The sequence below is a fragment of the Branchiostoma belcheri genome, unplaced genomic scaffold (assembly GCF_001625305.1).
Source record: "Branchiostoma belcheri isolate BF01 breed outbred unplaced genomic scaffold, Haploidv18h27 scaffold105, whole genome shotgun sequence".
Classification (NCBI taxonomy): domain Eukaryota; kingdom Metazoa; phylum Chordata; class Leptocardii; order Amphioxiformes; family Branchiostomatidae; genus Branchiostoma; species Branchiostoma belcheri.
Genome location: NW_017802436.1, coordinates 611,008 through 633,575, shown reverse-complemented (window position 1 = coordinate 633,575; position 22,568 = coordinate 611,008). Strand labels below are relative to the sequence as shown.

Sequence of the window (22,568 nt, the reverse complement as noted above, 5' to 3'; positions counted from 1 at the left end):
GGACTTTACCACTTCGAACAAAGGATGACGTAAGAACAATATATTTTCGCAAATATATCAAATATATACATAGCCATATTTAAACGTTAGAAAATATAGAAATTTATTTTTATTCGTCTCCTTAACGTTTTTTCTTTGCATGTATATGATTATGAATTATTCTTAAACAAGTACAAAATACACCCCTTTGATTTCGATACTGCCATTTGGTTCCGTCCAAATTATACAGCATGCAAACGTGACAAATTTGATGTAAAATTTTACTTTTAACATTACCAGTTTATATAAAAATCTATGTTTTTAAACAATTTGTTTTACATTTTTATATTTTGATTGAGTTGCTCATTTTATTTCATATTTTGATATCTGTAAGATCGCCGGTGTTAATATAATATAGGTTTATAGCGTTTGTTTGCGGTAGAAGCGGGATTGGCCATCTTTGCGAGGAACAGCGAAAGTAGAAACCGACAAAAATGGTAAGTTATTTCTTTGCACTACGAAAAATGTACGCCCCAGACTGTCGCTTTTAAAACGTTTTTGGCTGTTTTATCTTCTCTGTGACAATTTCTGAGGTAATATTTTGTCGGCTGTCGTTTTGAAAAGCTGATTTTTTTATCGACACATGTGCAACTGCAAGTCATGGGGGAGGGGGGCGGCACTATCCGAACTCACGGTTTGGTTTGAGATTTTTGCACAAAGAAATGTCATTATAAGATTATATGGCAGACTGAAACCGTACGATAAATGGTGAACATTTGAGGAAGGTCTACGAAACGAAATTATGCCAAAATAATTCTAGGGGAAACGTCAATTCTAAAACACAGTCGCCCCCCCCCAAATATACTTGATACTTGATACCGTCTACAGTCGAGTATAATGTACTAGTAACGCGTTACTACTACCTACCAAGCATCTAGAAAAAGAGTTTTTTTTTTTTCATACTCAATCACAGTGGTCTAACTAAGTTTGTGATCGACGCAATATTTCATTACTAAACGCATGTTCACAAAATATGTCATATTATGGTATGTCATATGCATATGCCCAACTGCTTTATGTTTACAAATGTTGATGATGTTCAGAATTAATGTGTTTTTTTTTTCTTCAGTTCCGTAACCAGTATGACAATGATGTCACAGTGTGGAGCCCTCAGGTAGGCAGTCTCACGGTTTCTTTAACAGTGAAAAAAATTATGGTAGTACGTCTTTTATCTAATATGTTAGTACTCTTGTTTGTCCGTATATTTCATCATAATTGTTTGAATTTGCTTCAGGGCTGTCTTTTTATATCTTGCTGTTTTTTACACAGAAACTCAACAGAAACAGGTTGTGAAAAGTCATTGAATGTCACAAAACTGGAGGGTGCATGTTTATCCAACAGGCCTCTTGTTTTTCCGTATGTGTCATTGTTTGTTTGTTTGTTTGTTTATTTGTTTAGGGCCGACTGCACCAGGTGGAGTATGCGATGGAGGCTGTTGTTTATTGTTTGTTTGTTTGTTTGTTTTTTTAGGGCCGACTACATCAGGTGGAGTATGCGATGGAGGCTGTGGTTTATTGTTTGTTTGTTTGTTTGTTTAGGGCCGACTGCACCAGGTGGAGTATGCGATGGAGGCTGTGAAGCAGGGTTCGGCGACGGTGGGGCTCAAGTCCAAAACTCATGCCGTCCTCGTCGCACTTAAGGTGGGCAAACGTCTTAAAGACATTTTACAAGAATGACAATTACCCACGCACAATCTCCAGTTTACCACCCAAACCTGTAAGACTAGCATTTAGATTTGGAGAACTGATCTACACCCCAGAAAATTACAGTTACAGCGTACAAGACCTCACTTTTTGTTTTCAGTTAAAACTTTTGTTCCAACACAAGGCATTGTTCTCACCTAGAGTATTTGACCAGTCACTCTGGTCTTCCTCAGTAGACTGACCCAGTGAGACTTGTCACGTGCCTTCTCTGAAGAGTTTTTGTCTCATTTTCATCTTGTCAATGAGACAGCCATCATAAGAGTTGATGATAAGACTAGAGGATGTCAGAAAAAATGTCCTCAGGAATAAGAACAAGTTTGTTTCTCATTTTTCCCTCGTGTCCCAGAGAGCACCGTCGGAGCTGTCTGACCACCAGCGTAAAGTCATCCCCATCGACGACCACATCGGCATCTCCATCGCTGGACTCACGGCTGACGCAAGGCTCCTCAGGTAAACACTTGTCTGTTTCTATGGCAACCTGGATATTAAGAGGATGTTCTAAAAAAATGTACATTCCAGGTAGCAGCTACATGAAAGTTCAAATAACTGGATAAATACTGTAGAATAGTAGTCTCGTAGAATGAGACCAAGAGACATGCCAAGAAACAGTTACTCAAGCAACTGGATAATATGAATGATATTGGCATGACAGTTGGCCACAGTTATAGACATTTCAGATAGCATTCGCTATCTTTCATCTGTGACTGCTCTTGGCCAGAAACAACGATCCAGATGTTGGTTACCCTTTTCATATTATCATTATGGAAAACATCTGTTGTTGTTAGTCCATGCACAGTTCCAGATGTTGTTCCTGAATGGTGGATGACTGTTATTACATGGCAAACAGCCGGGGTTTGAACTCACAACCTCCAGGTTACAACGAGAGCACTCTACCCGATTGAGCTATTGCCATTTAATGTATTAATTGCCTGTTGTGTGTTGTTTTTCAGTAAGTTGAAACTGCCTGGTCTGTTTTTTACAGTAAGTTCATGCGTACAGAGTGCCTGAACAGCCGGTACGCCTACGAGAGCCCACTGCCGGTATCCAGGCTGGTCTCAACACTCGGCAACAGTATCCTTCCACCAGTCTTCAGTGGTGTTTCTTTTATGGCTAATGTTAGATATGAACAGCTTTAGAAAGTTCAGTAGCTTGTCCCAAGGAGGTGCAATCTACTAAACCTCCTTGCTTCTCCTTATCCTGTAGGACAACTGTTAAGAATTCAGGTAAGTGTTGCTGCTTGCATATCTTATCAGTAACTACTATTACTACTAACTTTTATTTCACTTAGTGGGATCTTATGGCATAATGGTAGAGTGTTCTACTCAGAACCAAGAGGTCCCGAGTTCGAACCCTACTTTGCCACCGATCTTGTGCCCTTGGGAAAGGCACTTTACACGACTTTCCTCACTTCAGGTGAAAACGAGTACTATATTGTCCTCTGTGTTGGTGGCGGCATTAAAATAAGTTGAAAAAACTTGAGTGTGTCGTCATCACATCTTGTGATCACATGTTGAAATTAAAAAAAAAAAAGCTTGCATTTCCTTAACCGCCTGTCCCAGAGATGCAGATTTGCACCCAGCGCTACGGCAGGAGACCTTACGGAGTGGGACTACTGGTGGCTGGATATGATGTAAGCTTCACCTGGTCTAAAAGTCTTCAATGTTCTAGTTGTGAATAAAGAATGAAGTCATGAACGTCTTTCATAAATATTCTAAAAGAGTGACCAGTGTTTTGCCATGATGATAGCATTTACCATGCAGGTAACATCTCAGAGATTAAAATGTATATGTATTAATGTGAAATACCAATGTCAATCTGTAAATGTCAATTCTGAATCAATAAGTTCCCCTAGTTCTACGTTATAAGATGTTAAGGTTACAAAATTGTTTCTCTTATGTTATTTAAGTTACCTTGATTTTGTATTCAATTTGTAACCTGTGTTATTTGATACCTTTGTTAATCTTGAGTTCGTTTTGTTAATGAACTTTGTTTGGGGTTTTCCCCCAAGACCCTTTGAAAATCGCCTATCAGGCGACATGTGTTCTCCTGGATAAATAAATAAACAAAACAAAATACTAGTAGAAAATAATTACATTTTTTTACTACCCCCCCCCCCCCAGGAGATGGGCCCACACATCTACCAGACCTGTCCCTCCTCTAACTACTTTGACTGTAAGTGCATGGCCATCGGCGCACGCTCACAGTCTGCTAGAACTTACCTGGAGAGGCACCTTAATGACTTCTTAGACAGTAAGTAGGAATGTCTTCATCTTACATCTTACATTCTTTGGAAAGGCACTTAACACAACTTTCCGTGCTTAATTGAAAATGAGTATTGTCTGTCCTGTATTTGTTTCTATGTGTGGGACACAACACCAGCAATAGCTGCTTGCTATCACCTGCATTGCACTGTTGCAATTTCAATAAATCAAATCAAATCATCTGTTTGTGTTCCAGGTTCTGTGGATGACCTTGTGCGACACGGTCTGCGCGCTCTGAGAGAAACTCTGCCCAACGAACAGGAGCTCAACACCAAGGTTAGTCAATAAGTTATGTGGTTAACCAGTCACCATAGTCACATAAGAACAAACTCTATGTAGTACATTGTACTCTGGCTGTTAGTTTTAACAGATATAATGTTCACTCTTGCAGAACGTGTCTGTTGCCATTGTTGGGAAGGACACAGACTTCACCCTGTATGATGATGATGACGTCCAACGATTTGTATCCTTTCAAACTTTACTGTACTATCAAGCTTGCTGCAGTCCTCATCAGGACAGTAATACACATATAAACAATGTGTGTGAACAGTTTCATCAGGCTGGTAAGTCACTGAGGAAAGAGACTCTTACAAAACCAAGTCTCTTATTCAGCAGACATTTCGGTGACCATCTGTCACCTTCCTCAGGGTAATTCTGACTGGTTCACATTGCATTGCAGCACAGGTGTCGCTGCTATAGATGCATTCCCAAATGTACAATATTTACATATCTACACATACATTGTAACATTGTGTCGTACATCCAAGTTTGTACTGTTTGATTGTGTTCTATACATGTATGTGCACAATCATATAATTCCTTAACCCTGGTACAGCTAACAGGCATTGAACATGAGAAGAGAGAAAGAGGGGCGGTGAGTTACATTCTTTAAAGTCGCAAATTTTGTCATTTATGCCAAAACTGTGTTCAGTGGCTTGGTTCAACATCTATGGCAGGGATATTTCCTCTAGGCCACATCAATTTATTTTTCTGTTTCACCAATCAAAATAAGCTTGGCTGGAAAAACAGTACGAAAACAAAGCCTTATAACCAGGTTTATGCCTAGGTGGTCTCATTTTTATTGAGTAAAAACAGTCATAGTCAAGTCTCTTTTTATTTCAAAATCCTATAATTTCATCATGGGGATAAAATGTAATAAATTGATGTGAATTCAAGTTCTTTTTCAAGATATAATCTGTATCTGTAATGAAAACATTCCATGATCCCAAAATTACACGTCGCCAAATTGTTTTTTAACGCCACTCTTGTTTACCCCAATGTTAGCCCGCGGCGCCCATGGATGTGGCAGAGGGCCAGGAGGGACCCGCGGCGGACGCGCCCCAGGACCCACAGCCTGAGGGACCCGCGGCCATGGAACACTAGAGCTCTATCAACTTACGATTCAACTAGGACGGTTATAGAAATGATAAAACATCGCTTCATGTTGGTTATACCTTTGTATAAGATCACGTTTCTTCAAAAGAACAAATTTTCATCTGAAAATAATACACCTAACCTTTCTAAAAGTAAACATAGACCTGTCTTTCATGACCTTTGATATTAGTTTGGGATGTTTTGCATAATATTTGCTAAATAGCATTTTTGCTAATTAGCAATTTTTTCAATGATATGCAACCAACTGGTGGAGACCACAAGTGTAAATGTAGATGTTGGATAATTCAATGGTCAGTCTGTCTTGACTTAATGTAGTAATCAACTACACATATAGGTACTCACATTGCGACCATGTGCATTTTGGTGAAGTTATAAGAACATGCAAAAATACATCATAAACCTTTGCTCACAAGAGTTGAATATGCGCTCTAATATGACTAAGACTCAAAAGGTTGAAAAATAAAAGACAATAGGCCTGATAACTTCAGTTTTTTGTCAAGACATTATTTGCTGCTTAATTGAACCCAATTTGTCGCCATACAATAGAAAAGATGTACTTTTAACTCCCAGCTTTTGTTCAGAGAAAAAGGTGGCTAATTTAGTGGAAAAGTCAGCCGGCACCAGCAAGGTAACTACATTGTACCCCAGTTTAATTGCTCGCAATAATAGCCATACATGACTCCACTTTACCTCCATATCATGGGACAGACGTGGTGACGAGATTTGTAAAAAGGGGAAACGGTGTTTGCGTGACAAGGAAGACTTATTAAGCATAATTAGACCTTTTCAGGATCAGAACACGAAAATACAATGGTGTTGGGTGTGTACCAGAGCAGCTTTTTGTAACCCCTGCTTCTATTGTGCCTCACTCTGTGAGTCCTAGCCTCTACCAGGCAAACTGTTCTCTCCCAGCAGACCAACTCCCCTGGCATGCTATCTATCTATTTGGCCGATTTCTACTCTTTTCAGCCGCCTCCCGAAGCCTGGTAGAGACTAATAAACCACGACTATCATATCATTTCTCATACGACCTCTAAACTCTCTAGACTTCAAAGAGTTGAAGGACTTAGTAAGCCGACGAAACTCAAACTTAAGGTACTATTGTACAGAACCGGTTTGATGCAAGCAGATATCCCTGGTGTTAGCCGCACACATGACTATCTGGGACATTTACTAAAGCCCGACTTACCTTAGATAATAAAGGCTGGAGTTACACAATGTAGGGATATAGACCCTGCCTACTTGGTGCCTTTTGCAATTGCCGCAAATCCCCTTCATACAAATGTGTATGTTACTGATACAGGTCATTGCATGTCGGCGGCGTCTTCAATTGCTTGTTAATTGGACTACACAAACTACACAAAAGTTGTCCTCCCCGCAACAATTACCAAGGCCACTACACAAACTGGCGGTATCAAAAAGTTAGAAAGGGTTTGTTGTGTAACCAAGAGTTCTGAATAACTAACTGTTCAGTTGTATCCAGAACCGTGCGTTATCCAGAGCCATGTTCAAACACGGCTCTGGATAGTCCACGCGTATCCAGAACCGTGCCTGGGGCAAATCTTCGTTCTCAGATACGCGGAGACTATCCAAAACCGTGCCTGATCCTCTTTCTTTCAGGCATAGAACTAGATAGGTATGGTTCTGGCCTATGGATACAAGACTTACCGTTTTCAACGTGTCATTTTGGTCGGCCAGTTGACAAGCGAAGGAACAATTCTAAGGTTTTCTTAAGTTTAGACAAAGTTTCTTTGTTTTCTTTACCCTGGCTAGCAGTCCAGTGTTAGTTCTGCTAGGACACGGTCAGAAACTCCGCCCCAGTTCTGCCCTTCACGGCAGTTTCAACATAAACCACCTGGTCCAACATCGGACTGTAAACATACTTTAACCTCTCTGTCTGATCCTGAACCATGTCTGTTCTTACTTTTTCACGAAGAGGGGAGAAGTAGAGAAATTGTCCAAATAGAGTGATAGCATGCCAGGGGAATTGGTCTGCTGGAGAGAACAGTTTGCCAACTCCCCTGGCATGTTATTTCTCAATTTGGCCGATTTCTACTCTTTCCAGCCGCCTCCCCAAGCCTGGTAGAGGCTTCTGCACATGAGGCTAGGTCCTTACGTACATAATGGCCCTGCGCGGTTCCGAGTGAGTGAACAGCCGTTATAGTACATCTCTCTGACAACTCGCGTCAACACACCCTGCAGCAGACCGGTACTGCCAGTACTGGTCACCGCAGCGCCAAACTCGAACACAACAAAGAAAACTCGCCACCGTCCCAGGAGGAAAGCTTAACACGGCAGTTTTCACTTTCAGCGGTCATGCCGACCTGGGAGCGCTTGTAAGGAGAAAGTGGACTGATCTTAAGGTGTGTTTTTAAGGTGCAGACCGTCTTGAGAAGGGAAAAGACTTGACCAGGTGTTTACAAAGTGTGTGAGTGCGAAGCTGGTACTTAAGTAAACCTCGGGGACTTAAAGTGAGGCTTACCTGTCGATCTTCGCGGCGTTACCTGTGTTAGTTTACCTGTGTGAGGTGTGGTTACCTGTTCTTAAGGTATGGATACGGGCCGGACGTGACAAAGACCACATTCTCTGGGGTTTTCTACAGAGACAACGAGAGAGAGAGAAACATCGCGACGAAACTTTCCTGCTTTTTCTACACAGCCGAACACGAACAGTCAATCGTGCGGACTATAATTTGGACGACCAGGAAAGTGTTCATTTTCTCGCCTTGTAATGCTTAGATACTCACTACTACTGAACTTCCTAAGATCGCGTTAAAGACCTCCTTCTTGCAAATGGTGAGTCCGATTTTGAGGGAAGACGTCTTCTTAATTCAGCCAAGCATCTTGTCTAGACCGAGACATGCGAAGACAGGCCGTGGCGGCTTAAGTACGTTCCCGAGCAGACTGACTCAGAAATGTACCATAAATCACTTTACAAGCGTCAGACTCTGCAGTACTAGTGATTAACGACATTTCCTCACAACTGACGTCCGAAATGTCCGGTGTGTGAAAACTAATGATGGAGAGGGGGTCTCAAGCTGGTAGGACGACTTCGGCAAAAACAGAAGCGGCCAGGTCGGACTGTGGGAGCAGAACTTCTGTCACAAGGCATCGTGCTGAAGCTAAGACAGCGGAGTCACCGAAACAAAACCAGACGCAGAGAGAAATACGCAATGGTGAGGGAGAAGTTGCAAAGAACTTTGCCGCTCTGAGGAGAAATTCTGCGGGTACGGAAGCGTCTGTACATGCAGGTCGGGAGAGAAATACGGGAAAGTTTACCCGGACCGAGAAAACAGATTCTACGGAACAATGCGGGAAGCCAAGCGGCGAGGGGAGGGCTGGAAAGAAGTCTGCTACTGAGAGAAATGCGTTGGTGGGAGAACTTGTTAAGGGTGGTGCTACAAGAAACTCCAACACTGCAACGAGAAGAGAACTTTACAAAACCAGGGATAGAACATCACCGAGAAGAACGATTTCTCCTAGCTGTACCCAGGGTGAGCCGTTGAGAGACGTGCCTACAGACGGTGTGAGGGCTAAAAAGAACTCTACTGCCACTGAAAGAAAGGGGTCGGTGGGAGAACATGTTAAGGGTGGTGCTACAAGAAACTCCACCACTGCAAAGAGAAGAGAACATTTGAAAACCAGGGATACAACATCTCCAAGAAGAACGATTTCTCCTAGCTATAGCCAGAGTGAGCGGCTAAGAGACTTAACTAGAGAAGGTGTAAGCTGGAGAGAATACTTACCTGTGATTTTTCACCTGTATGAGATCCACCTGAGCCCGTCATTCAGAGCAGCCGCCGTGCCGCCTCCGCCACGGGACAACAGCACAGAACAGGGATATAAGGTAAGGGATGGGCTTATATCTACATGTGTTCATCGGGTTGCTGTTTTCCGTTGGTTGATGTTTTCGTAAGAGTTTTGCACAGTTTATTCATATTTCTTGCGTAGGCTTCTTTGTTAGTTTCTTTGTTGACTTTTGGAAAAATATAAAATGCTGGTATGAACAATATATAATATATATATATATATATATATATATATATATATATATATATATATATATATATATGTGTATTTTATATATATATTATTATTATATATTAACCGCGCTTCCACGTTCTGATTTGTTAATTATTTTGCTTGAACATTGTCCTTATTTAAGCCCCGATAACAGAAACGGAATTTCCATTTGGTATTTCTCGACTTTTGAATCCGTCAAGCATATGCCTCTCTTCAACGTGACCCAATTTTTATCAAGTGTGAAAATTTGCCCTCCCCGAAATTTGACATTTCATTTTGTGGCTGAAGTAAGCACACCGTATGTTTCCCTAAGCCTGACGTTGTTGTTGTGATCTTGTATACACCACACAACGGCACCACTGTCACACGTATCCACAATACTTACTCGCAACCCGGGAACACCTGCTACAGGCTTGTTTGACTTCTTTCTTTGTTGATGATTCCGTCTCCCCTTTGCTTGGGTATTTTGTACCATTTGCAGACATAGCTTGGCTAGCACAGACCAGGTGTATCTATATATAGACAGGCTACAAACCTAGCAACAACGCCATATGTCTTTATCCCGACTAACCAATTTTAACCACCTGTTTTTCACTTTTGACAATAGTTTCTCTATTCTTTCCCTGCACTATCATTACATTTTATTTATAATCAAAATAGTGCTCTTTCAGGAACTTGTACTAAACTTGCTTTACAATTTGCTTTTTTGCACTTAACAAAAACGACCCAACAAATTACTAGCCTGGGTTCCAGACCCATAGCACACTTAGACCAGGCCCAAAGAATCTAGTGCACACTGGATAACTTTGAGCCCAGGCACATAGGCTAACAATTTGCGTTTTTCTTGGTTGAGTTCATTCAGACCTTGATCCGTTTTCTTTATTTTTTTATCATACTACTGTAATTCCCTATGTTTTCACTGTACTGTTATGTTCACTGTTTTCACTGTCACTTGTGTACCGTGAACATTAAGTGAATTACAGTGTTTTCCGGTTTTTTCCCAGCTGTTACGGTTCCTAGACGACGGGTTCCGGACCGAGAGAATCCGCCGGTCGTCCTTCGAGCCTGCCGAGGGCCCGTGCCTTCCCGCACCGGACGCCCAGGTGCCCAACCGCCGGTGGAGCATGGCCGTGCCCGCCGCCGGGCAGCTGGACCCGCACGGTGGCTCGCACGTGCCGGACACGGGCCCTGGGTACCTCATCACCCCGGCTCTTCTTAGCAGGCTCCAGCGGCTGCACCAGTCCACATCCCGCGGGGGTGGAAGCGACGGCGCCCGAAGGCTCTCCACGCTCTCCTCGGTATCGGGAGGGTCGGAGTCGGACAGTTTTGGCGCTAGCGCTCCCGAAACCGACAACGAAAATTCGAAGTCCCGGGGGAGCTCGGTGAAAGAGTCGACGGCGGCGGGATCGAGCTTCGCGTCCCGAAGACAGTCCGTGTCGTCCTCGCTGGTCGGCACGGTCTCGAGAAGACCTTCTGTAACATCCTCGATGCTGGGTTCGCCCTCTCGCCGTGGCTCCGTTGTTGGCCCCACGGGGCTCGGGTCTCCGCCTCGCCGAGGGTCGCTCGCTGGGCCGGCGGGGCTGGGTCCACCTCCCCGCCGAGGATCTTTCGTAGCGCCTGCGGTGAACGGTTCCGTGTCGCCACGGGGTTCGCTGGTGGGCCATGCCCTGTACGAGGAACCATACCTGAACCCTGTAGATGCTACTTCTAGTTCTACTTCTGATCATGTCGAGAAAATTCCACCTGTTCTAATCCGGAGTAGACGGGGATCCGCCGGATCTAGGACCAGTTCCGGATCAAATTCCGGGTCGCGAGTGCAAGATTCCGTCATCTCTGTTACATCCGGATCCACCGACCAGCTACAAACTCTCCTTATAAGGCAAACATCCGGATTCGGGTCGACGGAACAAGTGCAGACTTTGGACGTGGGTGACAATTCCGGATGTGATCCGGACCCACCGCAAAAAGTTCCGGTTTCCGTCGCAAGAACAGGCCGGATTATGACCAAACTGTCCACGGGACCCCCCGCAAGGAGGTCCAGACGGGCCTCACTTTTCTACTGAAAGTTCACGTTCGTGTCTCATGTTCAACCTTAAAAAAAAGCCTCCGTAGCAGGCTTATAGAACTAAAGGGTTTGGTGGTCTTCGGCTGTTTTCTGATTAGCCCAGTTAAAAAAAAACGAGGGTAATTCAACCAGGCCGGCTATGCTGTCTATATACCATCAGAAAATAGCACATAAAAGCTCCCAAAGACCATGAAGACCCCCCCAAAACCCCAGTGTTTGGCATGCTATGGAGGCTATGAAAAGGCGAAATGAAGACGCAGATACTACAAGCACTCCACTGGAAATTTCGTTTTTCAAGATGTTGCATTTTGTTTGGCGAAAGGACTTCGATCGGGACAATCCATCTACAACAGAAAGAAAGCGGACAGAAGATGGATCATTTGATCAATGGTTGACAGAAATTCGACCGAAGAAGATTGAAGATAATACCATTAAATTGTTTGTTTTGTAGTTTGTTTGTAACAGGTGTTGTAAATCCTTCAAACTAAAGCTTTCAGACATGGCGACTTGAGTCAGTGGAAGGTTACGATCATTCTACACGAATGTGATTTTGGGGATAGATATTGCTGCTATAATAAAGAGCTGGCGTTTGAGTTCTATATCATCAAGTTACTGTCTCTACAGTTTCTATTGTGTATTTCCTGCTACTATGTACTATGCTGTCTCTAGGCGTTTTTTCTTGAACAGATCAACAACAGGAATTCGAAGCTGACAGAAGATGCATCATTTGATAAGTGCCGTAACTTAAAGACTCGGCTTAAGAAGATTGAAGACGATCTCAGCTTGTTTGTTTTGTTGTTTGTTTGTAACAGGTGTTGTAAATCTTTCAAACTACAGCTTTCAGACAATTGACTTGAGTCAGTGGCAGGTTACGATCATTCTACACGAATGTGATTTTGAATATAGATATTGCTGCTATAAAACGCTTGCGTTTGAGTTCTATAACATCAAGTTACTGTTTCTATCGTGCATTTGCTGCTACTATGTACTATGCTGTCTTTAGGCGTTTTTTCTTGAACAGATCAGCAACAGAAGCAGACAGAAGATGCATCATTTGATAAGTGGCTGACAGGAACGTAACTTAAAGACTCGGCTTAAGAAGATTGAAGACGATCTCAGCTTGTTTAGTTGTTTGTTTGTTTGTAACAGGTGTAGTAAATACTTCAAACTACACTTTCCAAACATGGCGACTTGAGTCAGTGGAAGGTTACGATCATTCTACACGAATGTGATTTTGAGTATAGATATTGCTGCTGAAAAAATCTGGCTTTTGAGTTCTCTATCGTTGAATTACTGTTTCTATTGTGTATTTGCTGCTACTATGTACTTTGCTGTCTTTAGGCGTTTTTTCTTAAACAGATCAGCAACAGAAGCTGGCAGAAGATGCATCATTTGATAAGTCGCTGTCAGAAGCGTAACTTAAAGACTCGGCTTAAGAAGATTGAAGACGATCTCAGATTGTTTGTTTCGTTGTTTGTACCAGATGTTATAAATCCTTCAAACTACACTTTCCAAACATGGCGACTTGAGTCAGTGGAAGGTTACGATCATTCTACACGAATGTGATTTTTAGTATAGATATTGCTGCTAAAAACGCGTGCGTTTGAGTTCTATAGCGCCAAGTTACTGTTTCTATCATGTATTTGCTGCTACTATTATACTGTCTTCAGGCGTTTTTTTCTCTTGAACAGATCTCTTGAACAGATAGTACAGTTGTGATAAGAAAGGTCTTAACAAAGTACAGTACTGTTGTATAGCAATGGATTTTACTGGCACGCATTGAGACCATGATACAACATGCAAACTTTCTATTTTCGCAGTGAAATATTTCACTATAGTTTCCGTGTCATCTTTGTAGCTGTAAGGAGTTGAAACTCAGAATTTGTGTTATTTGAATACCCTGCCTCTTTACAACTAAGTCAAAAGAGTCCAATTACATCAAACAAAAGTATACGAATGCGTTTTTCTCGATCTGTATTTCCCGTTGCCAGGTAACGACACACGTACCAGCAGTGCGGTTCCAGATGACCGCACGCGCGCGCCCCCAGGCGGTTGCAATTATCCCTGCAATTACCATACCATAAACATGTGATGGATCAACTTATCAACAGACATACCTGCCCAATCACTCGGCTCAGCGGAGGTCTTTCCAGCCCGTTCGCACCACACCTAGCCTCTACCAGGCTTCGGGAGGCGGCTGGAATCTAGCCTCTACCAGGCTTCGGGAGGCGGCTGGAATCTAGCCTCTACCAGGCTTCGGGAGGCGGCTGGATTCTAGCCTCTACCAGGCTTCCGGAGGCGGCTGGATTCTAGCCTCTACCAGGCTTCCGGAGGCGGCTGGAATCTAGCCTCTACCAGGCTTGGGGAGGCGGCTGGAAAGAGTAGAAATAGACCAAAAAGAGATGTAAGAAACAGGAGCGAGCAGTAGAAACAGATAAAAACCCTTCTGGTCCCGGTTCGATAACATGCCGAGGGAGTTGGTCCGCTAGAGAGTGCGGCAAAATGTACTCTCTAGTGGACCAACTCCCCGGCATGTTATCTCTCTCTATTTAGCACATTTCTACTCTTTCCAGCCGTCTCCCGAAGCCTGGTAGAGGCTATGCCGCACCGGCCTTTTCTGTCTACCAGATAAAAGATTTTTAAATCTCTAAATTACTCTTTCGTAATGCAGCCGACACATAAGCGTGGTTTTCAAGACGTGATAATTGTCTAGTGACGCTTGTTGGATGTGTCGATCTATTATACACGTATCTTAAGTGAAATCTGATCACTCTTCACACGTATTCACCCAAGAAAAATTCCTGGTATGTCGCAATGAATGTAAAAACTCCTTTTGCAGGCTGAATAAATAGTAGAAATCGGCCTAAAAAGGGGATATAATTGGCCAGAGAAGTTTCCCGGGCATAGAACGGCCAACTGGACCCTCTTTGGTCGGCTACCTTCTCTGGCCAATTATATCCCCCCTTTCAGGCCGATTTCTACCATTTATTCAGCCTGCAAAAGGAGTCTGGTGGGGACTAGAATTTTCCCACGGGTTAGAATTGTTCCCCCGATCACCGGGAGGCGCCGATGTGATCGATGGGTTCATTCATCGATAATCTGTGACGATCCATCAGTCCGGTGTCGCCTGCATTTCGCATGTCGGCAGATTTGACCCCCCCCCCCCGTAATGACATGTTGTCACTTTTACCGACTTCGCTATCTACAAACTACATGAATTTACTCTCCAAGCAGAGGTTTTGGGTTAAGTTGGCGTGTTTTTAGGCTTTTTTGATCGGGGTTTCTTTTTTGCACTGTATTTTTTTTTCACCCAACCCCAAAAATTCCAGTGCAAGAAAGAAACCCTGATAAAAAGGCCTAAAACATGCCAAAAATAACCCAAAACCCCAAACCTCTGCTTGGAGAGTAGCACACATAACTAACTCATGATTTTTGTGATTGGGTATGAATTTCCAATAAGGTCATCATTAACAAGATCAAATCATCAAATTTTCCCTTATGATATATTTTCAATGCAAAGAACGTTTTTATTAATTATTTTTGACCCAACAATCTTCACAAAGTTACGAAAATCAAACCCAGCCCTATACACATGTAGCTAGTACATGTAACTACAGCAACTAGACTATCTTCGTGTCCCAATTTTTACATGAAATCCTATCTGTTCTATAGAGAGGAGTAACAAAGTACACAAAGACAGTGTCTTAAGTCTGGATAAGTGTACCCTAAGCTGTGCGGATATCATTACAACGAGCCCCGAGCAGAACCTTTTGTGTATCTTTGCTAGGATTAAACCGTGTTCACGCTATTGTAACTTTTCTTTGCAAATGCATTTCTATTTTGATAACACCGCCCAATTCATGAATCTCGTAGATCGTGCATTTCATACCTCACTGCCTATATGTTTTGTACATAAAAGAAATCTAACCCAAAAATAACTATATCAGAGGTAGCATAGTAGTATTTATGGTAATTTTTACTGTTTACTATTATTAATAACATTTCCATTTACAATGTTTTGAAGTTGTAATTAGCTTTGGGCACGAATTTGCAGTAATGTTTGTAATATCAGTGTCAAATGGCTCAAGACAGCTCGCAATCTTTTCCCATCAGCCCATGTTCAAGATCGGACCTGGGGGAAAGTGCTCGCAATCAAGGGGGGTCCGGGGGCAAATTTTAAGCAATTTCATGCATTTTGAGAGGCAAATCATGGGGTTGAGAGTGGTTGTTGGTTGCCCTTCGGATGTTTTTATATTTTTTTCTCAAGATTTTTGTCAATTTTGTCCATCAAGTTTGACGGATTGGTTTTAAAATTTTTCCATCACACGCCACAAAGTTCCTGCAATTAATTGAAAAACAGGTGCTGGCTAGAGCCCTGTGATGTCATCTTTAGATATTGATGAAGATGTTGTTCCAGTAGAGGTATAATTCGAAGACGATGGTCTACAATGGTCGCTAATGAAAACCCACGGCTGTCCTTTCCTGTTTTTGTTTGAATGATGTTTGTATTTCTGTGTGTTTCTGTTTACTTGTCTTTTTAATCAATCGTTTGTAAAAATCAAATGCACAATTCAGGGGTGCGTTAGTCAATCCCTGCTTTTGTATGATTCTGTCCCTTTGAATTTGAATAAATTGAATCTTCAGATATTGATGAAGATGTTGTTCCAGTAGAGGTACGAAGCAAACACAATGGTCCAGAGGTTGGAGCCGAACAGGTTCATGAAGAGCAGGTTGCCATGGTTACGGTGTTGGATCTTCCAGCTGAAGGGGAGGTACTTCTGAAACACGCCGTGACACAGGTACACCGAGATGGAGTTCATACCTGCACAGGTAAGAAAGTCAAGACTAGAAACCTATCTAGACGGTTTTGGCCAATAAAATCACATTAATGACGTCATAATGACGTCATATTACGTCATAACGACATAAATATTGTAATTATGATAATGTTTACTAGTACACCATCCTCTGAAAATTTGGTGGTCATACAACATACCGTTTTGAGGGGGGGGGGTCGAATTAGTCCCACCAAGCCCAAAAAAGCCCGGTCTAGATAGGTAACATTTGCAAAGCAAATACATAGTGTTTAGCTTCGCATATGGTCTGCTCTGTTAATTCTTGATCAAACATATCCATATACTAAGTATATTGTCAGACAGGAGTCTGAATCCCTCCTGCTATAATATGTCAACATGATGTAACCCAACACCAGTTACCATGGTGACAGATGTCTGGTTCAGGTCGTTGACCTTATTTCTTTGGAGAAGAAGAAGAAGAGGAAACAGAGCAAAAAACAATATGTGTTCCTTCTGCAAAGGTTAAAAGTTAGACATCCAGGTAAAGGTACCCCACTGATTTTTCCATTCAAACTCTACTACTGGATGTGACATGCAAGAAACAAACAAACAAACAAACAAACAGCTGAACACACCTGCCATGAAGAAGGGGAACCCTGTCCACCACCTTCTGACGTCCACTAGGAAGTAGTACAAGGACAGCAGGAGGAATGCCATGGAGGCCAGAGACAGGACAAAGGTCAGCGACCTGCAGGGTGAGAAAAAACAGCTGTTAGATACTAGTATAGCCATGACGAGGGATTGTTGTAGCCAAAACTATGTTTTAGCTACAAACATGTGTGTCTCGAGCTTTTAATGTCTGAATGGGTTAGGGTTAGGATCAGACACCGTTCTAGATAGTCCATGCGTATCCTGAACTGTGCCTGGGGCAAATATGTTCTTGGATACGCGGAGACTATCCAGAACTGTGCTTGATCCTTAAGCCCTAACCCATTCAGGCTGTTACATGTAGATATAGAGGTAACCACCAGAGGAGAGATTGTTGCAGTCAGAACCAAGTCTGAGCACAGTTCTGGATACACCATACATTTACAGAACTGTGCAAATTGGGCAAATCTTTTCCTTGGAATCGTAGGATAAGCAGAAACTTTCCATTCCTGATCCTTAAACCCTAACCCATTCCAGCAAAGAAGTACATAAGCATGTTCTGGATACAATAGGTAACTCCCAGTCTGTTTTAGTATTTACTAGTATACAAAATATATCAAGCAACTGGATAAATCATATGAAGGGTCAGACATTTCAGAAAACATCCACTACTTTTAATCAGTGACTGACTTGTTCTGATCTTACCAGAGGTTTTTGTTGATGGGAATCCAGCCACCATTTTGCCGACCTTGACACAGCAGAATCGCCAACAGACCCTGAATAGAACAGGCACAAAACATGGCAGAATTAGTTAAATGTTAGTAACATGATGCACTCAAAGAGGAAAGAACAGTTATCCTCAAGAATGTAGGCTATAAGATTACAGCTGGTCCAACACTCCTAGTCAAGACTGATCCTGATGCCATATGAATGAGTAAAGAAAATTTTTGAATGAATGAATGAGTGAATGGATGGATTGATGAATAGATGGATGGATGAATGAATGAGTGAGTGAGTGAGTGAGTGAATGAGTGAGTGAGTGAGTGAATGAATGAGAGAGTGAGTGAATGAATGAATGAAGGAACGAATGAACAAAGGAACGAATGAATGAATGAGTGAATGAATGACTCGTACCAGTACGACTCCCCAGATGACCCAGCGGACCAGCCGGCTGCCATGGTCCTTGTAGGCCAGAAGAATTTTTCCCGCCTGACAAAAAAAGGAGAACAAAACTTTTATTTCACGAACTGAGAATACATGTACATACACGTCCATAATACATTACACAGATTGACAATGTTACTTTTTCCATCATGTTCAGCTTCAACGCATCTTTGTGCAGCAATTGAAACAGGTTCAAGTGAATTAGTAGGCCTCTAATGACCTTGAATGCATGTCATCAGCCAAAGGTCAACTAATTTTACCCCCTCTAAACCCAATTTCCAGTCACTTCCATCTGCAGTTACAATTCTTATTAACAACCTAAAAAAAATCATGATATTCTTAACATCCAGATACTGACAAGTGTTAATGTTTGTCACCGTTTCTGACTCGATACAAAAGTTTTTGCACCCACCTGGAGACCGAGGAAGGTCATGAAGATGGAGGTCAATGAACCCAGAACTCCTTCCGGGTCATAGTTCACCCGAATCTGGTACTCATGCTAAAAAATAAGAATTGGTATGAATTATGGCAACTTGATAGAACATTACCAGAACATTTTGCCATTTGCCTTAAAAGGAAATTACAAATGATACATTCAAATTTTAATCAATGAAATCTTCATTTTCGAAGTTTCCCATCACAAAGATATTTTGAAATCTTCACAGTGTAACAATGTAATCAGAATGAAGATATCTACAACATAAAGTTTGGTGAGTTAAATCTTAAACCTTTGGAGTTTCATCATCGTAGATGTGGTCCTGGGTGAGCAGCCAGTTGTCAACCTGCAGAGCTGCGCCCCCCGTGCAATTGGAATGGTCCAAATCTGACAGTCCAGCTGCTCCCAAGTACCCACTGGGGAGGGAGGGATGGAAGGAAGGGAATGAAAGAGGAGAAAAGAAACACATAATTCAAACATCTTTTACATAAATTACCATGTATTTGCTTTTCTACTATCCTCCCTTTGATCATTATCACAATCAAGCATTTATATCATTCTCTTATAGAGCCCGTTCACATTTTTTGAAAAGAATGGATCCGAAAAATATTGGCCTTCACACAACGGAAGTTAAATCCTGGCCACTCAAACATGTTCAAAGAGGTGTTCTCTATATTGCCATCAAGATTCCATGCTGTACAAACTTTTTGAGTTCCTTTCTTTGCGGCTCTGGCGCTTTCAAGATGGCGGGCTCTGATCACGTGACACCTTAATCAATTTCTGAGCGCGATGCGCGATGCAATCGGGATCAGTGAAAAGCGGTGTGAACGCACAGGTCGATCGGGATTGATGAATTTCTGATCGGGATCGGCGCTCAATCCGGACTCATTTTTTGAATGTGAACGGGGTCATAATGTTATCCCTACTCCAAACCATTAAGGAACAATCATAAAATGTTTTCTCTGCTTACGTGGGGCAGCCGGGAACAGGCATGAGGAAGGTGAGGCAGGTGTGCACGACCAGCAGACAGACCACGAACAGCCACTGCTTCCAGTACGGCAACAGGTCACGCACACGGGACTGAAAGTCAATCTACAGAAGAAGAAGATAAGAATTGGCCCCTATCTGTTAATATGGCAAACGTCGATGAAGATTAGACATCCAGGTGATAAGATATGCAAAAAAACAGTTACTCAAGCAACTGGAGATGATTTGGGAAACGGTCAGACGTTTCAGGTTGCATCCACTAGCTTTCGTCAGTCACTGAATCATCTGACCGTTTCCAAAATCATATCCAGTTGCTTGAGTAACTGCTTTTTGGAATATGGCATAAGTTTCATTACGTCGTCATGTGACTGTGAACGGCCAATAGGTACACACCGGCGCGGTGGTGTCCTCCGGTTCCCCGACCTTGATGTGGAGAAGCATCATGGTGGACACGGCGAAATACGACACCGCGAACCGCTGCAGTACACCGGGGATCCGGATCTTGTACCAGTCGTCCGCTGCGAATAAAAAATTCAAGAAACACTTTGAAAAGGTCATCCAATGTGGTTGCATGTTGTTTCCTCCCTTCCTTCCTTCAATTTTTATCCAGATTTTTTCCGCAACAAAATTACATCCTTTTATTTTACTTTATAGTCCAGTGATTCTCCCCTCACACAACCTCTAACAATGGACAGCCCCCATACTTATGGCTGTTAACAATGAACAATCCCTAAATAGACCCCCTCCGTTCTTACAACTGTTAACAATAGTCCCTATAAAGATGCCCCTCTCCATACATATTAACAAATTAACAATGAACAGTCCCTATATAGACACCAGATCCCCCATACGTGTTAACAATGAACAGTCCCTATAGAGACACCCCCTCCCCCTACTTACGGCTGTTAACAATGAATAGTCCCAGCAGGAACAGCGTGATTGTCCTCCGCACGACCTTGAGGAAGATGGTGACCTTGGGCGTGGCCTTGCGCTGGAGCCCGCGGAACGACAGCGCCGTGCTCGTTCCCATGATCCACATGAACCTGCCAACACATGACCTTTGACATTAGGTCATGACCTCTGACATCAGGTCATTGCAGAGTTAAAGTTCAAGAACCATTCGTTATTGGATGTCAGTCGAGTTCAAATCTAAGGTGGACCTTGGCTATGCGTTCAAAGCTCGTGATTTGATAGTCAAGTTTTAATAGATATTGTGTGCAATAAACTTGAAGAGTCCCAGACAGTCAAAAGTAACAAACATGTCAGTTACCATGGAAAGACGAGGTCGGCCACGGTGATACCTGAAAATACAGGGGAAAACATTCCGATTCAGATGGATGTGAGGTATCGAGCCCATAAAACTATGAGGTGTCAGAGCTTCTGTTATATAATGAACAATTTGTGTTAACTTTGTACATGGAGGGAGAGAAGTTTTAAAATAGAAATCAAAGCATGAGGCTCCTCCTAAAAGTTGAGATTTTGGGGAAAGTTGCGGGCGTCTCACCGTTCCAGACGGAGTGGTCGAAGAACCAGTAGCCTCCTCCTCCATAGTTCACAAACGCCATGATGCATAGGCACATCCTGAAACAGTGTCTCATGCTGTTACCATGGAAACTGGGAACCATGGAAACTGGGTACCATGGAAACTGGGTACCATGGCAACTAGGTACCATGGCAACTGGCTACCAAGGTAACTGGGTACCATGGCAACTGGGAACCATGGCAACCAGGTAGCATAGCAACCGGTACCATGGCAACCGGGTACCATGGCAACTGGGTACCATGGCAACTGGGTACCATGGCAACTGGATACCATGGCAACTGGGTACCATGGCAACTGGGTATCATGGCAACTGGGTACCATGGCAACTGGGTACCATGGCAACTGGGTACCATGGAAACTCTGGCAAGTCAGTACCATCGTAACAAGGGACTGGGATTATCAACTATCCAATTGTCAATGAATGAAAGAAAAAAACAAAGAAAATCTTAACTAGACAAAAATAAAGTACCCCCTGAAGGTGTCCAGTGACTTGAGACGTCTTGGTTTGGACGCAGACTCTGACTTCTTAGTGTCCGGATTATTGTGCCGACCCTGGGTTTGCCAGCGAACCAAACAACAAACAAACGTCATTGTTGATGACAAAATACCAATTAAGCCTCTTGTTCAGTCTTGTTCAGAAACTTTATTTCTGTTTTCAATATCTCTGTATCGGTCTTCTAAGCTAAGGCCATGTTGATTTGATTATATAGATTATATTCCACGTGCGCATGAATTTTCGTCTGTTTCCAAAAAAAGTTTTCGACCATACAGTGAATCGTACAAAGCAACTGCAAAATTAGCATTACAACTACATTTATATGCTAATATATGCAAATATATGCAGAATGGCCTAAGCTACTAAACGTAGTTCAGACTTACCGTGTTGATCAGCAGATGTCTCATCTCATCGTTGTCTTCGCTGAACTTCTTCCTGAAAGGATATAGAAAAGTTGTTTAAAGACTATCTCAGCACCTGAGGTAATGGCCAAGACATGTAGAGTGGGGTCGTGTGGTGCAACGGTAGAGTGTTTGGCTCAGACCCAAGAGGTCCCGGGTTCGAATCCTGTTATATTACATGAACGGTATTTAGAAAAAGTCTGTACCTGTAGAAATATGACCCGACCAGCCACAGGCAGCCCAGCGCAGCATACACACAGAATGCAACAAGAATGGCTGCAGGAGGAACCAAGGGGAAAATTATTTATCGACACAAAACTAACAACATTCTTCCAGCAAACCAAGTGTTTTAACAAACAGTTGAGGATGGATCCTGAAAAACAAGATGTGCAATGATCTTACAGCCTTTTCTTATCCATTCTCCTTTCTTTCCTCCATTCCTTCCTTCTTTCTTTCCTTACAAATTCTCTTTTCGACTTCTCTTGAGTTAGTCTTTTTGTGTTTTGATTTCCCAGTCTTATTGTATCGTTTCAATTTCTAATCCAGTTTCTCTTTTTGGCCTTTTCATTTTGGCTCTCATTCTCCCCCTCCATCCTTCCCTCCCCCCCTCTC

General features: G+C 42.6%; 3 protein-coding genes across 3 annotated transcripts in view; 2 read left to right on the top strand and 1 right to left on the bottom strand.

Moving 5' to 3' along the window:
- The first annotated feature begins 402 nt into the window (after positions 1-402).
- Positions 403-5,885, top strand: LOC109477580 (proteasome subunit alpha type-1-like). Its single transcript, XM_019778910.1, has 11 exons — positions 403-476; positions 1,109-1,153; positions 1,578-1,679; positions 2,089-2,192; positions 2,725-2,813; positions 3,302-3,372; positions 3,863-3,992; positions 4,200-4,279; positions 4,395-4,466; positions 4,839-4,877; positions 5,288-5,885. Exons 1-11 carry the CDS (start codon positions 474-476, stop codon positions 5,384-5,386), a joined length of 834 nt encoding a protein of 277 aa, XP_019634469.1. The 5' UTR covers positions 403-473; the 3' UTR covers positions 5,387-5,885.
- A 2,531-nt stretch (positions 5,886-8,416) lies between these two features.
- Positions 8,417-11,483, top strand: LOC109477271. Its single transcript, XM_019778366.1, has 2 exons — positions 8,417-9,244; positions 10,425-11,483. Exons 1-2 carry the CDS (start codon positions 8,417-8,419, stop codon positions 11,481-11,483), a joined length of 1,887 nt encoding a protein of 628 aa, XP_019633925.1.
- Positions 11,484-15,814: 4,331 nt separating this feature from the next.
- Positions 15,815-22,568, bottom strand: part of LOC109477266 (heparan-alpha-glucosaminide N-acetyltransferase-like) — a 7,826-nt gene continuing 1,072 nt past the window's right edge. Inside the window, exons 4-17 of the mRNA XM_019778355.1 lie at positions 22,163-22,232; positions 21,939-21,990; positions 21,529-21,611; positions 21,021-21,097; positions 20,787-20,817; positions 20,417-20,559; positions 19,910-20,034; positions 19,500-19,621; positions 18,822-18,945; positions 18,506-18,592; positions 18,064-18,138; positions 17,635-17,705; positions 16,917-17,029; positions 15,815-16,307 (exon numbers count right to left, since the gene is read on the bottom strand). Of these exons, the coding sequence (XP_019633914.1) occupies positions 16,126-16,307; positions 16,917-17,029; positions 17,635-17,705; positions 18,064-18,138; positions 18,506-18,592; positions 18,822-18,945; positions 19,500-19,621; positions 19,910-20,034; positions 20,417-20,559; positions 20,787-20,817; positions 21,021-21,097; positions 21,529-21,611; positions 21,939-21,990; positions 22,163-22,232 (1,355 nt within the window). The 3' untranslated portion in view covers positions 15,815-16,125. The remainder of the gene's footprint in view (positions 16,308-16,916; positions 17,030-17,634; positions 17,706-18,063; positions 18,139-18,505; positions 18,593-18,821; positions 18,946-19,499; positions 19,622-19,909; positions 20,035-20,416; positions 20,560-20,786; positions 20,818-21,020; positions 21,098-21,528; positions 21,612-21,938; positions 21,991-22,162; positions 22,233-22,568) is intronic.